Genomic DNA, 22422 nt, shown 5'->3' on the forward strand with positions numbered 1-22422 from the left:
AATTTACAATGGCCATTTTACCCATCAACCTGCAAGTCTTTGGCTATGGGAGGAAACCGGAGCACCCGGAAAACCCACGCAGTCACAGGGAGAATTTGCAAACTCCGCACAGGCAGTACCCAGAATTGAACCCGGGTCCCTGAAGCTGTGAGGCTGCGGTGCTAACCACTGTGCCGCCCTATGTGAAGGGACATTAACACCAACAGCCAATGTATGTGAGGGGGCATTAGTACCAACAGCCAGGGTATGTGAGGGGGCATTAGTACCAACAGCCAGGGTATGTGAGGGGGCATTAGTACCAACAGCCAGATTATGTGAGGGGTCATTAATACCAACAGCCAGGGTATGTGAGGGGTCATTAGTACCAACAGCCAGGGTATGTGAGGGGGCATTAGTACCAACAGCCAGGGTATGTGAGGGGGCATTAGTACCTTCAACCAGGGTATGTGAGAGGGCATTAACACCTTCAACCAGGGTATGTGAGGGAGCATTAGTAACTACAGCCAGGGTATGTGAGGGAGCATTCGTACCAACAGCCAGGGTATGTGAGGGGGCATCAACACCTTCAACCAGGGTATGTGAGGGAGCCTTAAGACCTATGGCCAGGGTATGTGAGGGGGCATTAGTGCTTAAAACCAGGGTATGTGAGGGGGGCATTAGTACCTACAGCCAGGGTATGTGAGGGGGCATTAGTACCAACAGCCTGGGTATGTGAGGGGGCATTAACACCGACAACCAGGGTATCTGAGGGCGCATTAGTACCAACAGCCAGGGTATGTGAGGGAGCATTAACACCTACAGCCAGGGTATGTGAGGGAGCATTAGTACCAGCAACCTGGGTATGTGAGGGGGCATTAACACCTACAGCCAGGGTATGTGAGGGAGCATTAGTACCAACAGCCAGGGTATGTGAGGGGGCATTAACACCTGCAGCCAGGGTATGTGAGGGGGCATTAGTACCAACAGCCAGGGTATGTGAGGGGGCATTAACACCTGCAGCCAGGGTATGTGAGGGAGCATTAGTACCAACAGCCAGGGTATGTGAGGGGGCATTAACACCTACAGCCAGGGTATGTGAGGGGGCATTAGTACCAACAGCCAGGGTATGTGAGGGGGCATTAACACCTACAGCCAGGGTATGTGAGGGAGCATTAGTACCAACAGCCAGGGTATGTGAGGGGGCATTAACACCTACAGCCAGGGTATGTGAGGGGGCATTAGTACCAACAGCCAGGGTATGTGAGGGGGCATTAACACCTGCAGCCAGGGTATGTGAGGGGGCATTAGTACCAACCGCCAGGGTATGTGAGGGGGCATTAGTACAACAGCCAGGGTATGTGAGGGAGCATTAGTACCAACCGCCAGGGTATGTGAGGGGGCATTAGTACCAACAGCCAGGGTATGTGAGGGGGCATTAGTACCAACCGCCAGGGTATGTGAGGGGGCATTAGTACAACAGCCAGGGTATGTGAGGGAGCATTAGTACCAACCGCCAGGGTATGTGAGGGGGCATGAACATCTACAGCCAGGGTATGTGAGGGGGCATTAGTACCTGCAGCCAGGGTATGTGAGGGGGCATTAACACCTGCAGCCAGGGTGTATGAGGGGGCATTAGTACCTACAGCCAGGGTATGTGAGTGGGGCATTAGTACCAACAGCCAGGTATGTGAGGGGGCTTTTACACCTACAACCAGGGTATGTGAGAGGGCTTTAACACCTAAAGCTCGGATGTGTGAGGGGGCATTAGTACCAACAGCCAGGGTATGTGAGGGGACATTAGTACCGACAGCCAGGGTATGTGAGGGGGCATTAGTACCGACAGCCAGGGTATGTGAGGGGGCATGAACACCTACAGCCAGGGTATGTGAGGGGGCATGAACACCTACAGCCAGGGTATGTGAGGGGGCATGAACACCTACAGCCAGGGTATGTGAGGGGGCATTAACACCTACAGCCAGGGTATGTGAGGGGGCATTAGTACAAACAGCCAGGGTATGTGAGGGGGCATTAACACCTACAGCCAGGGTATGTGAGGGGGCATTAGTACAAACAGCCAGGGTATGTGAGGGGGCATTAACACCTACAGCCAGGGTATGTGAGGGGGCATTAGTACTAACAGCCAGGGTATGTGAGGGGGCAATAGTACACAGAGCCTGGTTGTGTTCAAGGACATCACGTAGAACCAGGATTCTTGAGGTGGAATTCGTATAACCAGGGTCTGTGCAGAGGCCTGCATCGGGAGAATGATTTTCTGGAAGAGCAGCTCGTGAAGGCTTTAGAGGGATGTGAGTTAGTGGAAGACCGATTTCTGTTTTGAGGCATCCTGATGACCCTTGATTGTTGGGCAGTTATTATTTGTACTGTTTGCAAATGCAAAGAGATCTGGTACCTGATTTGCGACCCCTCACTCACTGAGAAGCCGCTGAGGAACAGCCTGTGATTGGGCAGCTTGCTTCTATTTGAGCAGGGGATAGAGACACGGACAGAAATCCCACAAAATGATTCTGATCGCTCCATCAATTTTCCAAACTCAGCGACGTCTTGGATTGTTTGCAGGCTTGACATCATCACAGGGGTCACTGACAGCGTCCCTCCAGAGCCGGCAACCAACTGTGACACCCCTTACCTTACCAGTCAGCACGGACTCGCGAAGACAGCAGCAACAACTTCAGCTATCACCAGCTCTCTCCCCGCTCTCTCCAATCACACAGGTACTGCCAGCAAACAATGAGATCCTATGCCTGAAATATAACATGCTTTTAAAATGGATATGTTAATAGGACAATTAGATGTACACAGCCCAAGCAGCTAGAGTTTAAACTATTCAGAAACTTAATTGACTTAATCTCATGAGGTCAGTCATTAAAGGGTCAGTGTTACACGCCTGTAACACTCACTCCCAGTGCTGCATTCTACCACAGTATTGAGTCAATGTTACATTCCTGTTCATGCTCGCTCCCAGTGGTGCTTATCCGCTATCCAGTTATAGAGAAGTTGTATTTTCCTTCAGCTAACATTGGGCAGATTGAATTATTGTCTTCAGGCCCCACCAAAAATTCTGTCCCTCATCACCAACTCCATCCCTCTCCCTGGCCACTGTCTGTCTGGACCAGACTGTTGGAAACTTGGCGTCCTATTTGGCCTGAGTTGAGCTTCCGACTCCATATCCGCTCCATCACAAGACCACTTACCTCTACCTCCGCTCACCTCTGCCTCTGCCCATCTGCTGCTGAAACCTTCATCTGTGCCTTTCTCACCTCTAGACCTAACTATTATAATGCTCTCCTGGCCATTCTCCCATCTTCACTCTATAAGCTTCAGCCAAAACTCTCTTGCCTGGATCTTACCTTGCACCAAGTCCCATTCGCCCATTACCCCTGTGCTTGCTGACCTGCATAGGTTTCTGATCCAGCAACACCTTCAATTTAAAAATTCTGATCCTTGTGTTTAAATCCCTCCATGACTTGCCCCTTCCTATCACTATTTTCCTCTTGCCCTACAGTGCTCTCCTCCCTCAAGAATCTAGCAAAGGCAGAGTGGTTTTAATGGGGGATTTTAACTTTCATATAGATTAGGATAAGCAGACTAGCTCATATCATACAGATAGTGAATTTCATGAGTGTGCCTGGGATAGTTTCCTATAACAATATGTTCTAGAACCAACAAGGGAACATGCCATCTTAGATTTAGTAATGAGCTAGATTTAGTTAACAGCCTAATGACGTGAACATTTATCCAATAGTGATCATAATGTGATGGAGCTCAATGTAGTATTTGAAAGGGAGAGACACAAAACAGTTACTAAGAATCTAGATTTAGGTAAGGCTGATTTCATTGCAATGCGACGGAGACTGTTCACTGTAAATTGGGCAAGTCCGTTAATGGGTAAGAAGAGGAGATCAGTGGGAGGTGTTCAAAAAATATGCAGAAGTATTTCATACTCCTAACGGAAAAGATTTCCTCCTGCTTAAAAAAAAAAGACATGGACAACTAAAGAGGTAAAACTAAAAGAAAAATCATACAAAAATGCAAAAGATAGCACAGATGCTGGTGAAAGGGAAAGATGCAAAGAACAGTAAAGGTGACAAAGCAGATCGAAAAAGCTACAGAAAGGGAGTGTGAAAAGAAACTTGCAAGGAATATCAAAATCAACACAAAATTTTTACAATTCGTAAGTGCAAATGTGGACTGCTTGAAAACTGATATTGTCAGTGAAAATAAGGAAATGGTGGACATGTGGAATTAATACTTGCCTCAATATTTACAGTTGAGGAAGAAGTCAGCATGGCAGACATCCCAAAGAAACTAATATTGAATCAGAGATAGGGACCCACCAAAATTAATGTAAGCAAAACAACAGTAATGAAGAAAATAATTACTCTGAATGTGTTGAATCCCCAGAACCAGATAGTTTCCATCTCAGTATTTTAAAGGAAGTAAGTGTTGTAAATTTTCTGTGTAACTATAATCTTCCAAAGTTCCCTTGATTTGGGATCTGTTCCTTTAGATTAGAAAATTGCACAAGTCACTAGCCTATTTAAGAAAGGTGAGGGGGTAAAACTAAGGATAGGATAGCTTAGCACAGAGCTAAGCGATATAATGCTGCAGTGCAAATATCTATGGCTTCCTTAAGTGATACATTGGTGAATAGGCTAGCAATGTCAATTGAGCACATGGACAGGGCATTGCTATTGATATGCAAATCCTGAATGGCCTTTGCAAATGTGAATCCTTCACCGTGTACATGGAGAACTTGCTCAAAACTGGTTGTAACAATTCGCCCAACCATTTGGACAATTTGGAAGGGTAACGTATCACAAAAATTTGAGCAACAGGTGAAGCTATCTGTTTCATGCTGCTACTATGCAGTAGCAACACATGTGGTGTTCACCACTAACAGGATGCTGCTGTCAAGCCAAAAGAATGTTCTGTCTATTACACAAATGATTAATGTGATTATGAATTTCAATGCCAGTGTGATGCTAGGTATATAGGCCGTACACCCCAAAGACTGGCGGATCGTATCAAACGACATGTTCACAACAGGCATGGTGCAGCCAACCCGCCCATGTTTGCAAAACTCAAAACAGTGTCTAACATTAGACGTGATTCTGCGATTGGATAACATATTCTAAATAATCCTCAGTGTGCTAAGAATTACAATGACAACCAATTTAAGATTGTCAGTAGGGCTCGCAATGTGGCACACTTGTGCATACTGGAAACTACATATATTAATACACAGGGCCCTATTCTTTGCAGACAGAAAGAACATGTACAAACATTGTGCCTGTTTCAGCTGAACAAAATAAGTGAGAGCCATTCACTGGTTCGTTCCTCAGGGCAATGCCTTAAGCAATCAGAGTCAAGCTGCCTGGTTTAAATTTCAAACAAAGCTTGGCAGTTAACTGTCAGTCACCGTAAACTGGTGCGTTCTCCATGACAACATCTCTACCAATCAGAGTTCACTTGCCAACCAATCAACACTTTCTTCTCGTACAGTATAAAGTTGTTGTTTTCCCTTACATTGGCATTCTTGCGGATTGTCCTGATGAGTATAAGACGAAAAGCTTCGACATGTCTCTATTTTCGGCAATATTTATTAACGCCTTAGATGATGAGATAGAAAGCTACATATCCAAACTTAGCAATAACACAAAGATAGGTGGCATTGTAAGCAGTGTAAATGGAAGCATAAAATTACAAAGAGAAATTGATAGATTAATTGGAGAGGCAAAACTGTGACACATTGGATTTCAAAGTCGGCAAATATGAGGTTATCCACTTTGGACCTTAAAAGGATAGAGCAGGGTACTTTCTAAATGGTGAAAAGGGAGAAACAGTGGAAGTCCAAAGAGACTTGGATGTCCAGGTACAAAGGTCATTAAAATGTCATGAACAAGTAGAGAAAATAATCAAAAAGGCTAATGGAATGCTGGCCTTTTATATATTTTGCTATCCTGTTAGGGACCATTAACTTTTAAAAAGAGAATGTTGAATTCCCAGTTATTACTGAAAGAATTATGCCACAAAATTTCATGTTTTAAACAAAAAACCTTACTGTATGAGTGTTAAAGCAAACACTACTAACAACAGCACAACTTGGCAAAACATATTTTAAACTTAAAATGTTAATAGAACATGAAAATGTATACTTCGAACTCTTAACTCTCAATCGAACACTCCTATTTGACTATTACTTCCACCCCAAGAGTGTCCCTATACGTTACAGGATCTTGGCAGTTTGTTCACTTCGATTTCCTTAAGCTACCTTCTGAGGTATCAGATCTCCCAGATCTGGACTTCCCAGTTTGAACACGGGCCTTACTTAAAACAGAAACACTCCTGGTTCCCGATGACTTCTTTGCTCCTGAGTCCAACTGACCTCTAAAAGCCAACTGAAACACTTTGTCAGCGAGCACACAGATTAAAAACCCAACAGGCATCCCCTGCATCATTTATCTCCATAGCAATGTGGTACATATGGGTTATGCCAGAGAGTAATTTAAACTAATTATTTCCAACTCTAAATCTTTGTTCTGCAAGATCATATGAATAATTTAAACCCCTGACTGAGGTGGCTGCAGACACATTGTCTCCATCAAGACGTTCAAAAAGGTTCCCATTGTGTAGGGTCGTCACGCTTCCCATTATGACCTTACTAAATAAACATGGGCCACCCTTTGATTTGTAACCACCCTAGGTTTGTTTGCCAGTTTCTGAAACTGTGTGTTTTTGTTTGTCTTAAATTTTTAAAAAATTCAATTCCCAAATTAAAAGTTACCTTTAGAAAATCAATACAAACCATGAACCAGGTGATCGTAACAATCTAGAGAACCTAGAATACAAAGCAGTCAAAGTCATGTTTCAGCTATACAAAGCCCTGGTTACACCACACCTGGAGTACTGTAAGCAGATATAGACACCACATCTTAGGAAGAGATACTGGTCTTCAAGGGAGTGCAACGTAGATTTACCAGAATGATACCCAGACTCCAAGGGTTAAATTATCTGGGGAGATTACATAAACTAGTGTTGTATTCCCTGGAATTTAGACGATTAAGGGACTATTTAATTGACACTTTCATGATATTAAGGGGAATAGCGGGTCGATAGAGAGAAACTATTTCTGCTACTTGGTGAGTCTAGGACAAGGGTACGTAGGTCTGGCTTTAATTTTTAAACTTTCAGGAGTGAAGTTAGAAAACACTTCTGCACACAAAGGGTAGTAGAAGTTCGGAACTCTCTTCCACAAAAGGAAATTGGTGCTAGATCAATTTTTAATTTTAACCCTGATAGATTTTTGTTACCTGAAGGTATTAAGGGATATGAGGCAAAGGTGGCTATATGCTATATGTTAGGCTGTCGGCTGTGGCTCAGTTGGTAGCACTGTCACCTCTGAGTCACAAGGTTCCAGGTTCAAATCCCACTCTGGGGCTTGAGCACAATAATCAAGGCTGGCACTCCAGTGCAGTACTGAGGGAGTGCTAGAGAACCATAGAAAAATTACGGCACAGAAGGAGGCCATTCAGCCTGTTGTGTCCGTGCCGGCCGAGAAAACTAGCCACCCAGTCATAGAGAGATACAGCACTGAAACAGGCCCTTCGGCCCAACGAGTCCGTGCCAACCATCAACCGCCCATTTATACTAATCCTACGTTAATCCCATTTCCCTCTCGCATTCCCACCTTCCCTCAATTCTCATACCACCTACCTACACTAGGGGCAATTTACAATAGCCAATTTACCTATCAACCCGCAAGTCTTTGGCAGTCTAATCCCACTTTCCAGCACCTGGTCCATAGCCTTGCTGGTAACAGCAGTTCAGGTACCTTTTAAAAGAATTGAGGGTTTCTGCCTCCGCCACCGTTCCTGGCAGTGAATTCCAGACACCCACCACCCTCTGGGTGAAAAGTTTTTTCCTCGTGCCCTATATAACCATACACTGTTGGAGTTGCTGTCTTTTGGATGAGCCATTAAACCAAAGCCCCATCTGCTTGCTCCGGTGGATGTAAAAGATCCCCCATGGCACTATTTCAGAGAGGAACAGGGGAGTTCTCCCTGGTGTCCTGGTCAATATTTATCGCTCAATCAACATCACCAAAACAGATTATCTGGTCATTATCAAATTGCTGTTTTTGGAAGTTTGCAGTGCGTATCCTTGCTGTCACGTTTCCTGTGTTACAACAGTGACTACACTTCAAAAAGTACTTCATTGGCTGTAAAGCGCTTTGCGACATCCAGTGGTCGTGAAAGGCACTATATAAATGCAAGTCTGTCTTTTCTTTTTACGGAGGTAAATCACAGCTTAGCCATGAACTCTTAAATGGCAGAACAGGCTCAAGGGGCTAAATGGACTCCTGTTACTAAGTTCCTCCCTATCTCTGTAACCTCCTCCAGACCTCCACCCCTCTCCCCTCCCACCCATCTCTATAACCTCCTCCAGACCTACACCCCTCTCCCCTCCCCCCAATCTCTGTAACCCCCTCCAAACCTACACCCTTCACCCCCTCCCCCTATCTCTGTAACCTCCTCCAGCCTTCTGAGAACTCTCTGTTCCTCTTATTTTGTTTTTATACATCCCATTGGTAGACTTAATTCTCCCTTCCTCATCTCTCCTTATGTCTCAACGCAGCACTTTCAGGCAAGATTTCTGTACAAGTTGTCGTATCAAATCAAAGTGATCAAACTCATCCCATTTACTCCCATGATATATCATTAGCACAAAAACATACCCAAGCTAAGAGTAAAACCTTTATAAAATGAAACTACAGATTGGGAATTATAGCATTCTATTTTGCTTGGACCAAGATACGTTACTTTTGACCGAGTATTTATCCCTTTGAAATTTATTATTGAATCTGCTTCTACCAACTTTTCAGGCAGCACATTCCAGATTACAACATCTCGCTGCATTAAAAAAAAAATCCTTATTTACCCTTTTTGCCAATCACCGTAAATCTGTGTCCTCTGGCTGCTTACCCATCTGTCACTGGAAACAATTTCAATTCATTTACTCATCAAAACTATTTTATTAAATCTCCCCTTAACCTTCTATTTAAGGGCAGCAACCCCAGTTTATCCAGTCTCTTAACATAACTAAAGCCCCTCAACCATGGTACCATTCTAGTAAATCTCATCTACACTCTCTCCAAGGCCTTGACATCCTTCCTAAAGGGTGGTGCCCAGAACTGAAAACACTTTTTCAGCTCGCCTGACATCTGCGCATGTACCTCTCAGCAGGAGTCTCTCTATTGGTTAGATCCTGTCTGGTTTTCTTTCTGTAGCCAGAGGCCTCAAGACCAGCAGTCAGCTTCCCAAGCACTTCCCAGTGAAATCAACTAACTCAAAACAGATCAGCAATGAAACTTGTAAGCTTTCCGGTGAGTGACTTAGTACCATACCAATCAGAGTATTCACTCTCTGAGCTACCTTGTAAAAGCTGCTCCTTATATCTTCTTATGTGTAATGTGGCAGTTTGTGCAAAGAGCTAGCTAATAGGGATGTGATTTTTATTGTAGGCTGTTGCTATGGATGCATTGGCATTGGAGCAGCATCTTCCTGCATATCCATTTTTCACGCAGCAGACCTCGCAGCCACAGTCCCAGAGCTCCAGCAACCTGGCTCAGAGCTCACAGGCACAGCAGAGTAGTAGCCAGCAACAGGCAGTCACAATGCCACAGTCCCCTCCAATGAACCAAACGCAGGCATCGATGGGAATGGATATCAGCACGGTAAGTGGGCAAGGGATATGGCAGAGCCAGTAAAATCATCATTTCAAGACCTTTGACTGACTAACCTGTTCTTTGTGCATGTGCATATTGAAAAGTGTTTCAATGAAAGTGGGATACTTATAAAAAGTTCAGTCAAAAGCAGCATTTAATTGTCCGTACGTTTTGCAGGTCATTGCTCATTGGATACCTCGTGAACTGAATAAAAATCCATAATCATTCTTCGTCTCAGCTGGAGTAATTCACAGGCACAGTGAGTCCTATCTCACTGCAGAGGCATCACTTTCATAGTGCAGGTTGATAGGTAAATTGGCCACTATAAATTGCCCCTAGTGTAGATAGGAGAATGGTGGAGATGTGGTAGAGAATTGGGGTTAATGTAGGATTAGTATAAATGGGTGGTTGTTGGTCGGCACAGACTCGGTGGGCTGAAGGGCCTGTTTCGGTGCTGCATCTCTTTTTTTAAAAAAAAAATATTCTGGAGCTCTGCTCTACTACCTTGGGCAATCAAGCAATATATTCATGTAGAGACCGTCCCTCCGCAGTCCGATAGAGTCTTTGACCTGCCTTCCATTTTGGGAGTGCCTTCAAAGGACTCCGAGTTGCTTGGTTCCCACCCATGGGTCTGGAGTGCAAGAGGAAGCCTCATAAAGGCTGTCGACACAGGGAGTAAGTTCTGCTCTAGGTCGTATTGTGATGTTTTCTTCCTGTGGCTCTGTTGCTTGGGTACTTTGGGACTGTAATGGGCTGCTGTTCTAGTCTCTAGTTATGGTTATTTTTGGGAATTAATTTTTCCCGAGATTCTCTATTGTGTGTTGTGGTTTGGCGGGTTGATACTGATTTCCTTTAAGAACAAAGAACAAAGATAATTACAGCACAGGAACAGGCCCTTCGGCCCTCCAAGCCTGCGCCGATCCAGATCCTCTCTCTACACATGTCGCCTATTTTCTAAGGTTCTGTATCTCTTTTCTTCCTGCCCATTCATGTATCTGTCTAGATACATCTTAAAAGACTCCATCGTGCCCGCGTCTACCACCTCCGCTGGCAACGCGTTCCAGGTGCCCACCACCCTCTGCGTAAAGAACTTTCCACGCATATCCCCCCTAAACATTTCCCCTTTCACTTTGAACTCGTGTCCTCTCGTAATTGAAACCCCCACTCTGGGAAAAAGCCTCTTGCTGTCCACCCTGTCTATACCTCTCATGATTTTGTACACCTCAATCAGGTCCCCCCTCAACCTCCGTCTTTCTAATGAAAATAATCCTAATCTGCTCAACCTCTCTTCATAGCTAGCGCCCTCCATACCAGGCAACATCCTGGTGAACCTCCTCTGCACCCTCTCCAAAGCATCCACATCCTTTTGATAATGTGGCGACCAGAACTGTACGCAGTATTCCAAATGTGGCCGAACCAAAGTCCTATACAACTGTAACATGACCTGCCAACTCTTGTACTCAATGCCCCGTCCGATGAAGGAAAGCATGCCGTATGCCTTCTTGACCACTCTATTTACCTGCGTTGCCACCTTCAGGGAACAGTGGACCTGAACACCCAAATCTCTCTGGACATCAATTTTCCCCAGGACTTTTCCATTTACTGTATAGTTCACTCTTGAATTGGATCTTCCAAAATGCATCACCTCGCATTTGCCCTGATTGAACTCCATCTGCCATTTCTCTGCCCAACTCTCTAATCTATCTATATTCTGCTGTATTCTCTGACAGTCCCCTTCACTATCTGCTACTCCACCAATCTTAGTGTCGTCTGCAAACTTGCTAATCAGACCACCTATACTTTCCTCCAAATCATTAATGTATATCACAAACAACAGTGGTCCCAGCACGGATCCCTGTGGAACACCACTGGTCACACGTCTCCATTTTGAGAAACTCCCCTCTACTGCTACTCTCTGTCTCCTGTTGCCCAGCCAGTTCTTTATCCATCTAGCTAGTACACCTTGGATCCCAAGCGCCTTCACTTTCTCCATCAGCCTGCCATGGGGAACCTTATCAAACGCCTTACTGAAGTCCATGTATATGACATCGACAGCCCTTCCCTCATCAATCAACTTTAGATCTGTAACATCAACTTGCGAGGTTGCTTGGTGAGTGTGCCTCATTACTGCTTCACTTAGCTATTTGCTTTGTGGTTAAGTGAGGCTACATCAGAATGAAAATAAAAGAAGAACCTTCAGCTTCCAAAATCTGTTACATACAACACACCAACTTAACAAAATTTTATTTTCTCACTAACTTTATAAGAACTAACTGTGATTTCAGTGCAGAAATATTTCATACAGAGGAAATTCTCTCCCTTTTGAAGATTTTAGCTTGGGCCTGTGTCAAGGAATCTACCCAATGAGGAAGAGAAGCCAACCTTGGGGGAGAGCAAGGGAACACTACTTGTGACTGAAGTATTGAATCACTTGAATTTTATAGCACAGGAGAAAGCCATTCAGCCATTGCATTTGTGTTGACTCTCTGAAAGGACTCTGCCTTCAGTCCCATACCCCTGCTCTTTCCCCTTATGCTTATAAGTTTGTCTTTTTCACATATTTCTTCAGTTCCCTTTTTAAAACCTATTATTACAAAAAAGGACATAGAGACACTGGAGAAGGTGCAAAAAATATTTTCAACAATGATACCAGAACTGAGAAGTTATATCTATCAGGAAAGACTGAACAGGCTGGGGCTCTTTTCTCTAGAAAAGAGGCTGAGGGTTGGCCTGATAGACTCTTTCATAATCTTAAAGACCTCTAATAGGATAGATGTAAAGAAGATGTTTCCACTTATGAGGGAGACCAGAATGAGGAGTCATAAACAGATAGTCAACAATAAATCTAAGAGAGTGGTGAGAAGATGGAACTTGCCACCACAGGGGGTTGTTGAGATGAAAAGCATAGTTACGAGAGCAGAGTGGGGCATAAAGAGCCCAGGAGCGAGTGAGACTTCACTCAGAGAGTGGCGGGAAGGACCGAGAGCGGGGCTTAAAAATAGCGCAGAGGGGGTGAGACTACACACGAAGAGTGGCGGGAAACAGCGGGAGTGGGGCTGGGCTAACCGCTGCCAGTCTATAAGTTCATAACTGGCATTCGGACAGAAAAATAGAGTTGTAACATCACAGGGAAGCAGGTAGGTGATTGGCTTGTGAGTATTTCCTATTTATCTTGTCTAAACTAGGGAATAAACTGGTGACTCCTATTTTTGTTTTAAAGTAAGTTTTATTACTACTAGTAAGGTGTATTACTTATTAGAATTTATCAGTATTAATAAGGTTTATTAGCATTAGTAAGGTTATTAACTAATAGAGGAATGGCAGGGCTGCTCCAACCTCTAGAGTGCATGTCTTGTACTATGTGGGAACTCCAGGACACTCCTCATGTCCTACATAACCATATGTGCAGGAAGTGTAGTCAGTTGCAGCAGCTTGAGCTCCAGGTTTCGGAACTCGAGCAACAGCTGCGCGTCACGTCGGAGCATCTGTAAGGTCAAGAGCTTTGTGGACAGTGCATTTATAGATGTGGTCGCCTCGCAGCTTAAGAGTATGCAGGGAGAGAGCGAATAGGTGACTGCCAGTCGAGAAGAAACGGGCAGGTAGTGCAGGAGACCCCCGAATGCATTTCACTGTCCAACCAGTATTCAATTCTGAATACTGAGGAAAGTAATGGTTCATCTGGGGAGTGCAGCTACAGTCAGGGCCATGGCACCACGGATGGCTCAGCTGCATAGGGGGACACAAAGAATACTGGAAGATTGAGAGTGATAGGAGGTTCAATAGTCAAGGGAACGGACAGGCATTTTTGTTGCCGCAGACGTGAATCCAGGATGGTGTGTTGCCTCCCTGGTGCCAGGGTCAAGGATATCACTGAGCGGCTGCAGAGCACCCTGAGGGGGGAGGGTGGCCAGCAGTTGTGGTCCACGTTGGTACCAACGACATAGGTAGGAAGAGGGATGTGGTAAGAAATTAGCAAGCAGGACCTCAAAAGTAGTAATCTCCAGATTACTCCCAGTATCACGTGCAAGTGAGAATAGAAATAGAAGGATAGTGCAGAGATGAATGCTTGGCTGAAAAGATGGTGCAGGAGGGAGGGCTTTAGATTCCTGGGACACTGGGACCAGTTCTAGAGAAAGTGGGACCTGTACAGAGCTGGGACAAAAGTCCTTGCAGGATGATTTGCAAGTGCTGTTGGGAGGGTTTAATCTAACTTGGAAGGGGGTGGGAACCAAGAGAAAATATCAGGGAGGAATACTAAGATGCACAGAATATTGGGCGAGATAGATAGCACTAGAGTAGGGAATAGTAAGTTATCAGGTGGGGTCAGAGTAAGGGAGAAAGTAATAAAGTCTAAATCAAGGTTAATGTGAATGCACAGAGTGTTGTTAATAAGGTTGGTGAGTTACAGGCGCAGATTGACATGTGGAAATATGATGATGTGGCTATAACAGAGACCTGGCTCAAAGAAGGGTAGGACTGGGTGTTAAATATTCCTGGATACAAGGCATTCAGGAAAGATAGAAAAGGGGGAGGAGTGGCAGTATTGATTAAGGAGAGCATTGCAGTGCTGGAGAGAGAGGATATCCCTGAGGAATCGAGGACGGAATCTATTTGGCAAGAGCTAACGAACAAAAAGGGTGCAATTACAGTGCTCGGTGTAGTCTATAGGCCACCAACTAGTGAAAGGATAAGAAGGAACAAATTCGCAAGGAAATTAGAGAGATGCAAGAATTATAGAGTAGTTATAATGGGGGACTTTAATTATTCAGATATAGCCTGGGATAGAAGTACTGCAAAGGGCAAAGAAAGGCAAGCTTTTCCAGCGTGTGTTCAGGAAAATTTTCTACAGTATGTTTCCAGTTCAACGAGAGGGGAGGCACTGCTGGACCTGGTTCTTGGGAATGAGATGGGCCAAGTGGGTCACACATCGGTAGGAGAGCATTTAGAGGACTGTGACCATTGTATCATAAGGTTTAGGTTGGTTATGGAAAATTACAAAGAGCAATCTGGAGTAAGAATAATTAACTGGGAGAAAGCCAACTTCAATGGGGTAAGAATGTATCTGGGCCAACTAAATTGAATCAAAGATTGAAAGGAAAAACAGTAGTTTTTCAGTGGGCTACCTTCAAAGGAGAGAGAGTTCGGGCACAGTCAACGTATATTTCCTTGAAGGGGAAAGGTAGAGCAAATAAATCTAGAATTCCCTGGATGACAAAAGAGATAGAGATGAACAAGAAACATAGGAAGATAGGAACAGGAGTAGGCCATTCAGCCCCTCGAGCCTGTCCCACCATTTAATGAGATCATGGCTGATCCGTGGCCTAACTCCATATACCTGCCTTTGGCCCATATCCCTTAATAACTTTGCTTAACAAAAATCTATCGATCTCAGATTTAAAATTAACAACTGTTCTAGCTTCAACTGCTGTTTGTGGGAGAGAGTTCCAAACCTCTACCACCCTTTGCATGAAGAAGTGCTTCCTAACAACTCTCCTGAACGGTTTGGTCCTAATTTTTAGACTATGCCTCCTAGTTTTAGAATCTCCAACCAGTGGAAATAGTTTATCTTTATCTAGCCTGTCTTTTCCTGTTAATATTTTGAAGACTTCGATCAGATCACCCCTTAACCTTCTAAATTCTAGCGAAAACAGGCGTAATTTGTGTAATCTCTCCTCGTAACTTAACCCCTGTAGTCCAGGTATCATTCTTGTAAACCTACGTTGCACTCCCTCCAAGGCCAATATATCCTTCCTAAGGTGTGGTGCCCAGAACTGCTCACAGTATTCCAAGTGGGGTCTAACCAGGGTTTTGTACAGCTACAGCATAACCTCTGTGTCTTTATACTCCAATCCTCTAGATATAAAGGCTAGCATTCCATTAGCCTTTTTGATTATTTTCTGCACTTGCTCGTGGCATTTTAAAGATCTATGCACCTGAACCCCCAAGTCTCTTTGGACATCCACTGTACTTAACCTCTTCCCATTTAGAAAGTACCCTGCTCTATCCTTTTTTGGTCCAAAATGGATAATTTCACACTTGCCCACATTGAAATCCATCTACCACAGTTTTGCCCACTCACCTTGTCTGTCAATATCTCTTTGCAATTTTATGCTATCATCTAGACTGTCTACAATGCCGCCTAACTTTGTATCATCAGCAAATTTGGATATATGACTTACTATGTCATCATCCAAGTCGTTAATGAATAATGTGAATAATTGAGGCCCCAACACAGATCCCTGCGGGACACCACTAGTCACATCCTGCCAATCAGAGTACTTACCCATTATCCCCACTCTGGCGCCTACCACTCAACCAACTTACTAACCATGTCAATAATTTGCCCTCAACCCCATGGGCTTCTACCTTAGTTAACAATCTCTTATGTGGGACTTTATCAAATGCCTTCTAGAAGTCCATATAAATAACATCCATAGACATTCCCCTGTCCACTACCTTCGTCACCTCTTCAAAAAATTCAATGAGATTTGTCAAGCCTGACCTTCCAGTCATGAATCCATGCTGGCTGTCCCTGATTCACTGAAATTTTTCTAGGTGTTCAGTCACCCTATCCTTGATTATAGACTCCAGTAACTTGCCCACCACAGATGTCAGGCTAACTGGTCTGTAATTTCCTTGGTTCCCCCTTTCACCCTTCTTAAAAAGTGGAGTGACATGTGCAACTTTCCAATCCAGAGGGACCACTCCTGAATCTAGGGAACTCTGAAAGACTATAGTTAGGGCATCTACGATGTACTCCCCTACTTCCTTTAACACCCTCGGATGGAAACTGTCAGGTCCTGGGGATTTCTCTGTCTTTAGTTCCATTAATTTCCTTGTTACTGATATTTTACTTACCTTAATTGTATTAAGTCCCTGTCCCCTATCGGCTATTAATTTTTTCAGGACTTCAGGCAAGTTATCTTCCTTTTCAACTGTAAATACTGAGGCAAAGTAATTGTTCAACATGTCTGCCATTTCCCCATTATCAATGACAATATCTCCATTTTCACGTCTGACCACTGGTCGAATTCATGGTAGTTAATCTAAGGGGTGTGACTGCCTCCTGAAACACAGCGTCCAGGTAACTCTCCCCATCCCTGATGTGTCGGTGTCTGAAGCTCAGACTTCAGATCATCAACTCTGAGCCGGAGTTCCTCGAGCAGCCAACACTTGCTACAGATGTGGTCACCAGGAACCACAATGGGGTCCACTAGCTCCCACATCATGCAGGTACAACACATTGCCTGGCCCTGCATCTCTATTTTATTTAATTAGATTTTAATTTGTTTTTTTATTTTCCGACTGGTCTTTAGTTTTTAATCTGTAAAATATTTCTCCTATTCATCTTTGATCTGAAATCAACTTCGAATAGGTAATTCAAAGAATAAGAAAAAGTGTGCTTATTACAGATGTCAGGTAGATAATACAACGGAAAACCAGGCTGAATATAGAAGGTTCAGAGGGGAAGTGAAAAAGCAAAGAAAGAGTATGAAAAGAGACTGACAGCTAACATAAAAGTGAATCCCAAAGTCTTCTATAGGCATATAAATAGTAAAAAGGTGGAGTAAGGCCAATTAGAAAGGGGGATTTACACACGGAGGCAGGCAGAACATCTGAGATATTAAATGAATATTTTGCATCTGTCTTTACCCAGCAAGAAGATGCTACCCTGGTCACAGTGAAAGAGAAGGTAATTAATACACTAGAAGGTTTTAAACTTGATGATGAGGTATTAGATAGGCTGTTTATACTTAAAGTTGATAAAGCACCAGGGCCAGATGAGATGCATCCAAGGATACTGAGGGAAGTGAGAGTGGAAATTGTGGAAGTACTGGCCATAATTTTCCAGTCTTCCTTAGACGCAGGGATGATGCCAGAGGACTGGAGAATTGCAAATGTTGCACTTTGTTCAAAAAAGGATGTAAAGATAAGCCCAGGAATTACAGGCCAGTCAGTTTAACTTTAGTGGTGGGGAAACTTCTAGAAACAATAATTCAGGACCAAATTAATAATCACATGGACAAATGCAGGTTAATTAAAGAAAGATGGCATGGATTTGTTAAGGGAAAATCGTGTTTAACTAACGTGCTAGAGTTTTTTGAAGAGGTAACAGAGAGGATTGATGAGGGCAATGCTGTTGATGTGGTGTACATGGACATCCAAAAGGCATTTGATACAGTGCCGCACAACAGACTTGTGAGCAAAATTATAGCTCATGGAATAAAAGGGACACGAGCAACATGGATATGAAATTAGCTGAGTGACGGGAAACAGAAAGTAGTGGTTAATGGATGTTCTTCGGTCTGGAGGAAGGTTTGTATTGGAGCTCCTCAGGAGTCAGTGTTGGGACCCTTGCTTTTCCTGATATGTTAATAACCTGGACCTTGGTGTACAGGACACAATTTCAAAATTTGCAGTTGATACGAAACTTGGAAGCATTGTGAACTGTGTAGAGAATAATGTAGAACCTCAAAAGGACATAGAGAAGTTGGTGGAATGGGTAGACAGGTGACAGATGAAGTTCAATGCGTAGAAATGTGAAGTCATTCATTTTGGTCGGAAGAACATGGACAGACAATATAACATAAAGGGTACAACTCTAAAGGGGGTGCAAGAGCAGAGGGACCCATTTGTGCATAAGTCATTGAATGTGGCAGGACAGATTGAGAGCGCAGTTAAAAAAGCATACAGTATCCTGGGCTTTACTAATAGGGGCATAGAGTACAAGAATAAGGAGGTTATGTTAAACTTGTATAAGACACTAGTTTGGCCTCAGGTGGAGTATTACTTCCAGTTTTGGGTGCTGCCCAGTTTAGGAAAGATGTAAAGGCATTGGAGAGAGTACAGAAAAGATTCATGAGAATGGTTCCAGGGATGAGGAACTCAGTTATGAAGACAGATTGGAGAAGTTGGGACTGTTTTCCTTGGAGAAGCGAAGGCTGAGAGGAGATTTGATAAAGGTATTAAAAATTATGAGGGGTCTGGACAGAGTAGATAGAGAAAAACTGTTCCCACTCGTGAAAGGATTGAGAACAAGAGGGCACAGATTTAAAGTGATTGGCAAAAGAAGCAAAAGCGACATAAGGAAAAACTTCTTCACGCAGTGAGTTGTTAGGATCTACACTGCCGGAGAGTGGTGGAGGCAGGTTCAATCGAGGCATTCAAAAGGGAATTAGACTTTTATCTAAAAAGGAAGAGTGGCGCAGTGGTTAGCACCGCAGCCTCACAGCTCCAGGGAACCATGTTCAATGCTGGGTACTGCCTGTGCGGAGTTTACAAGTTCTCCCTGTGACCGTGTGGGTTTTCGCCGGGTGCTCCAGTTTCCTCCCACTGCCAAAGACTTGCAGGTGATAGGTAAATTGGCCATTGTAAATTGCCCCTAGTGTAGGTAGGTGGTAGGGAATATGGGATTACTGTAGGGTTAGTATAAATGGGTGGTTCTTGGTCGGCACAGACTAGGTGGGCCGAAGGGCCTGTTTCAGTGCTGTACCTCTAAATAAATAAAAAGACAGGGTTACGGGGAGCAGGCAGGGGAATGGCATTAAGTGAATTGCTCTTTCCGAGAGCTGGTGCAGACACGATGGGCCAAATGCGCTGCAACAATTCTGTGATTCTGTGCATTTAAGGGGAAGCTAGATAAATGCGTGAGTGAGAAAGGCATAGAAGGATATGTTGATAGAGTGAGATGAATGGGAAGAGTGGAACGTAAACACTGGGCCAGTTTTGCCAGATGGCCTGATTGTGTGCTGTATATTTTATGTAATTCTGGTCTGTCCTCATAACTAAAACCTCTCATTCCAACTATCCTCTCCGAGAATATATTCTATGTTGTCTAGAACTGCACACAGTATTCTCACTGCATCACATCTCTCTCTCTCTTTCTCACTCCCTCTCTCTGTCTTTTGGCTGCACAGCTAACTGCTGGTCTTCGTTTCTTCCTTTCAACCTCCAGATCTAGGAAAGCCTTTTGAATTTATCCAGCTCACAATTCAATAGTCATTTGCCTTTTATAATTCTCAGAGACCATAAAGTCTAACTATAGCAAAACCACCTGGGGCTTCTTTTGTTTCCAGGTGTTAAAAATTGAAACTCGAGTTTGCATTTTAGAGCCCCTGGCTCCCTGTTTACAATCTGAGGGTCCAGGAGAACGAAACCCATTTCCTCTAGGTGTTACAACCTTACACCCTGCTTTCAAAAGGGTTTTTGATTTGGGTTCCTAGTTCTCATAGTAACCAAAACCCCCTGGTTTGTCTCTGGGCAGATTTTACACTGCATTAAAGATCACTGTTTTTAAAACATAACCATGCTACAAAGTCCCGTGTTCATAATACTAATGAAAACAGAAATTGCTGGAAATACATAAGAACATAAGAAGTAGGAGTTGGGAGTAGGCCATTCAGCCCCTCAAGCCTGCCCCGCCATTCAATAAGATCATGGCTGATCTGCCCCAGACCTCAACTCCTCTTTCATGCCAACTCCTCATAGCCCTCTACTCCCCGATATTTCAAAAATCTATCAACCTCCTGTTTAAATACTTTCAGTGATCTAGCCTCCACAACTCTCTGGGGTAGCGAATTCCAGACATTCACTACCCTCTGAGAGAAGAAATTCCTTCGCATCTCAGTTTTAAATGAGTGTCCCCTTATTCTGTAACTATGTCCCCTAGTTCCAGATTCCCCTACTAGTGGAAACATCTTCTCAACAGCTACCCTGTCAAGCCCCTTCAGAATCAGTACATTTCAATAAGATCACCCCTCATTCTTCTAAACTCTAATGAATTAAGGCCTAACCCATTTAGCCATTCTTAATAAGTCAACCCCTTCATCCCAGGAATCAGCCTAGTGAATCTCTTTTGAACTGCCTTCAATGCCAGTATATCCTTTCTTAAATACGGGGACCAAAACTGTACACAGTACTCCAGGTGTGGCCTCATGAGCACCATGTATTGTTGTAACAAGACTTCCCTATTTTTAAACTTGCCTTCTTCCATTTGCCTTCTTAATTACTTGCTGCACCTGCATGCTAATTTTTGTGTTTCATGCACAAGAACACCCAGGTCCCTCTGTGCTGCACTTTTTTGGAGTCTTTCTCCATTTAAATAATAGTCTACCTTTTGATTCTTCCTACCAAAGTGCATGACCTCAAACTTTCCTACATTAAACTCCATCTGCCAAGTTTTTGCCCATTCACTCAGCCTATCTATATCCCCTTGCACATTCCTTATTGCACATGCCCTCCCACCTATTTTTGTATCGTCAGCAAATTTGGATATATTACACTCTGCCCCCTCCTCCAAGTCATTAATATAGATAGTAAATAATTGAGGCCCTAGGACTGATCCTTGTGGCACTCCACTAGTTACGTCTTTCCAACCTGAAAAAGACTCATTAACCAATCCTCAATCCATGCTAATACATTACTCCCAATACCGTAAGCTCCTATCTTGTGCAATAATTTTTTATGTGGTACCTTATCGAATGCCTTCTGGAAATCTAAATACACTACATCTACCGGTTCCCCTTTATCAACTCTGCTTGTTATATCCTCAAAGAACTCTAGCAAATTTGTCAAACATGATTTCCCTTTCACAAAACCATGTTGACTCTGTTTGATTGTGTTAAGCTTTTCTAAATGTCTTGCTATTTCTTCCTTAATAATGGACCCTAGCATTTTCCCAACGACCGATGTTAGTCTGACTGGTCTATAGTTTCCTGCTTTTTGTCTCCCATCCTTCTTGAACAGGGATGTCACATTAGCGGTTTTCCAATCCACTGGGGCCCTCCCGGAATCCAAGGAGTTCTGGAATATTTCAACCAATGCCTCCACTATCTCTGCAGCCACTTCCTTTAAAACCCTTGGATGTAGGCCATCAGGTCCTGGTGACTTGTCTGCCTTTAGTCCCATTTAGTTTGTCAAATACTTTGTCCCTCGTGATAGAGACTGTTACAAGATCTTTCCTCCCATTAGCTCCTTGCTTATCTGATATCTGTGGGATGTTTATAGTGTCCTCCACCGTGAAGACCAAAGCAAAATATTGGTTAAATTATCTGCCATTTCCCTGTTCACTGTTAACAGTTCGCCAGTCGCATCCTCCCAGGGTCCCTCGCTCACTTTAGCTATTCTCTTTTTATTAACCCGTAGAAGCTCTTGCTGTTTGTTTTTATATTATATGCCAATTTACTTTCATAATCAGTTTTCTCCCTCTTTATTAGCTTTTTAGTCATCTACTGCTGGTTCCTAAAAAAAAAATTCCCAATCCTCTGGCCTGCCACTAGTTTTCGCTGCTTTGTATGCCTTAGTTTTTGATTGGATACTCTTCTTGACCGCCTTTGTTAACCACGGGTGGTTCATCCTCCTCATCAAGTCCTTTTTGACCGGGATAAATTTTTGCTGAGCATTATGAAATATCTGTTTAAGTGTCTGCCACTGCTCATCCACTGACCTTCCCCTTAGTCTATTTTCCCAGCCCACTTTAGACAACTCGTTCTTCATACCTCCGTAATTGCCCTTGTTTAAGTTGAGGACATTGGTTTGAGACCAGAGCTGCTCGCCCTCAAACTGAATTTGTAATTCTACCATGTTGTGATCGCTACCCCATAGAGGATCCTTAACTATGATATCGCTTATTAATCCGACCTCATTACACATTACTAGATCTAAAATAGCCTGTTTCCAGGTAGGTTCTGCAATGTATT

The 22422-nt window shown here is 43.7% G+C and overlaps 1 protein-coding gene across 4 annotated transcripts in view; it reads left to right on the forward strand.

The window, feature by feature from the left end:
• LOC137351499 (CREB-regulated transcription coactivator 1-like) overlaps window positions 1-22422 on the forward strand; it is a 119410-nt gene that overhangs the window by 62832 nt on the left and 34156 nt on the right. For 3 of the 4 annotated variants that reach the window (XM_068015950.1, XM_068015951.1, XM_068015952.1), the window contains 2 exons: window positions 2557-2711; window positions 9521-9733. In XM_068015950.1, coding sequence (XP_067872051.1) covers window positions 2557-2711; window positions 9521-9733 — 368 coding nt within the window. The remainder of the gene's footprint in view (window positions 1-2556; window positions 2712-9520; window positions 9734-22422) is intronic. The other variant, XM_068015953.1, reaches the window with a different exon arrangement.

The sequence above is a fragment of the Heterodontus francisci genome, chromosome 36 (genome assembly GCF_036365525.1).
Source record: "Heterodontus francisci isolate sHetFra1 chromosome 36, sHetFra1.hap1, whole genome shotgun sequence".
Classification (NCBI taxonomy): Eukaryota; Metazoa; Chordata; class Chondrichthyes; order Heterodontiformes; family Heterodontidae; genus Heterodontus; species Heterodontus francisci.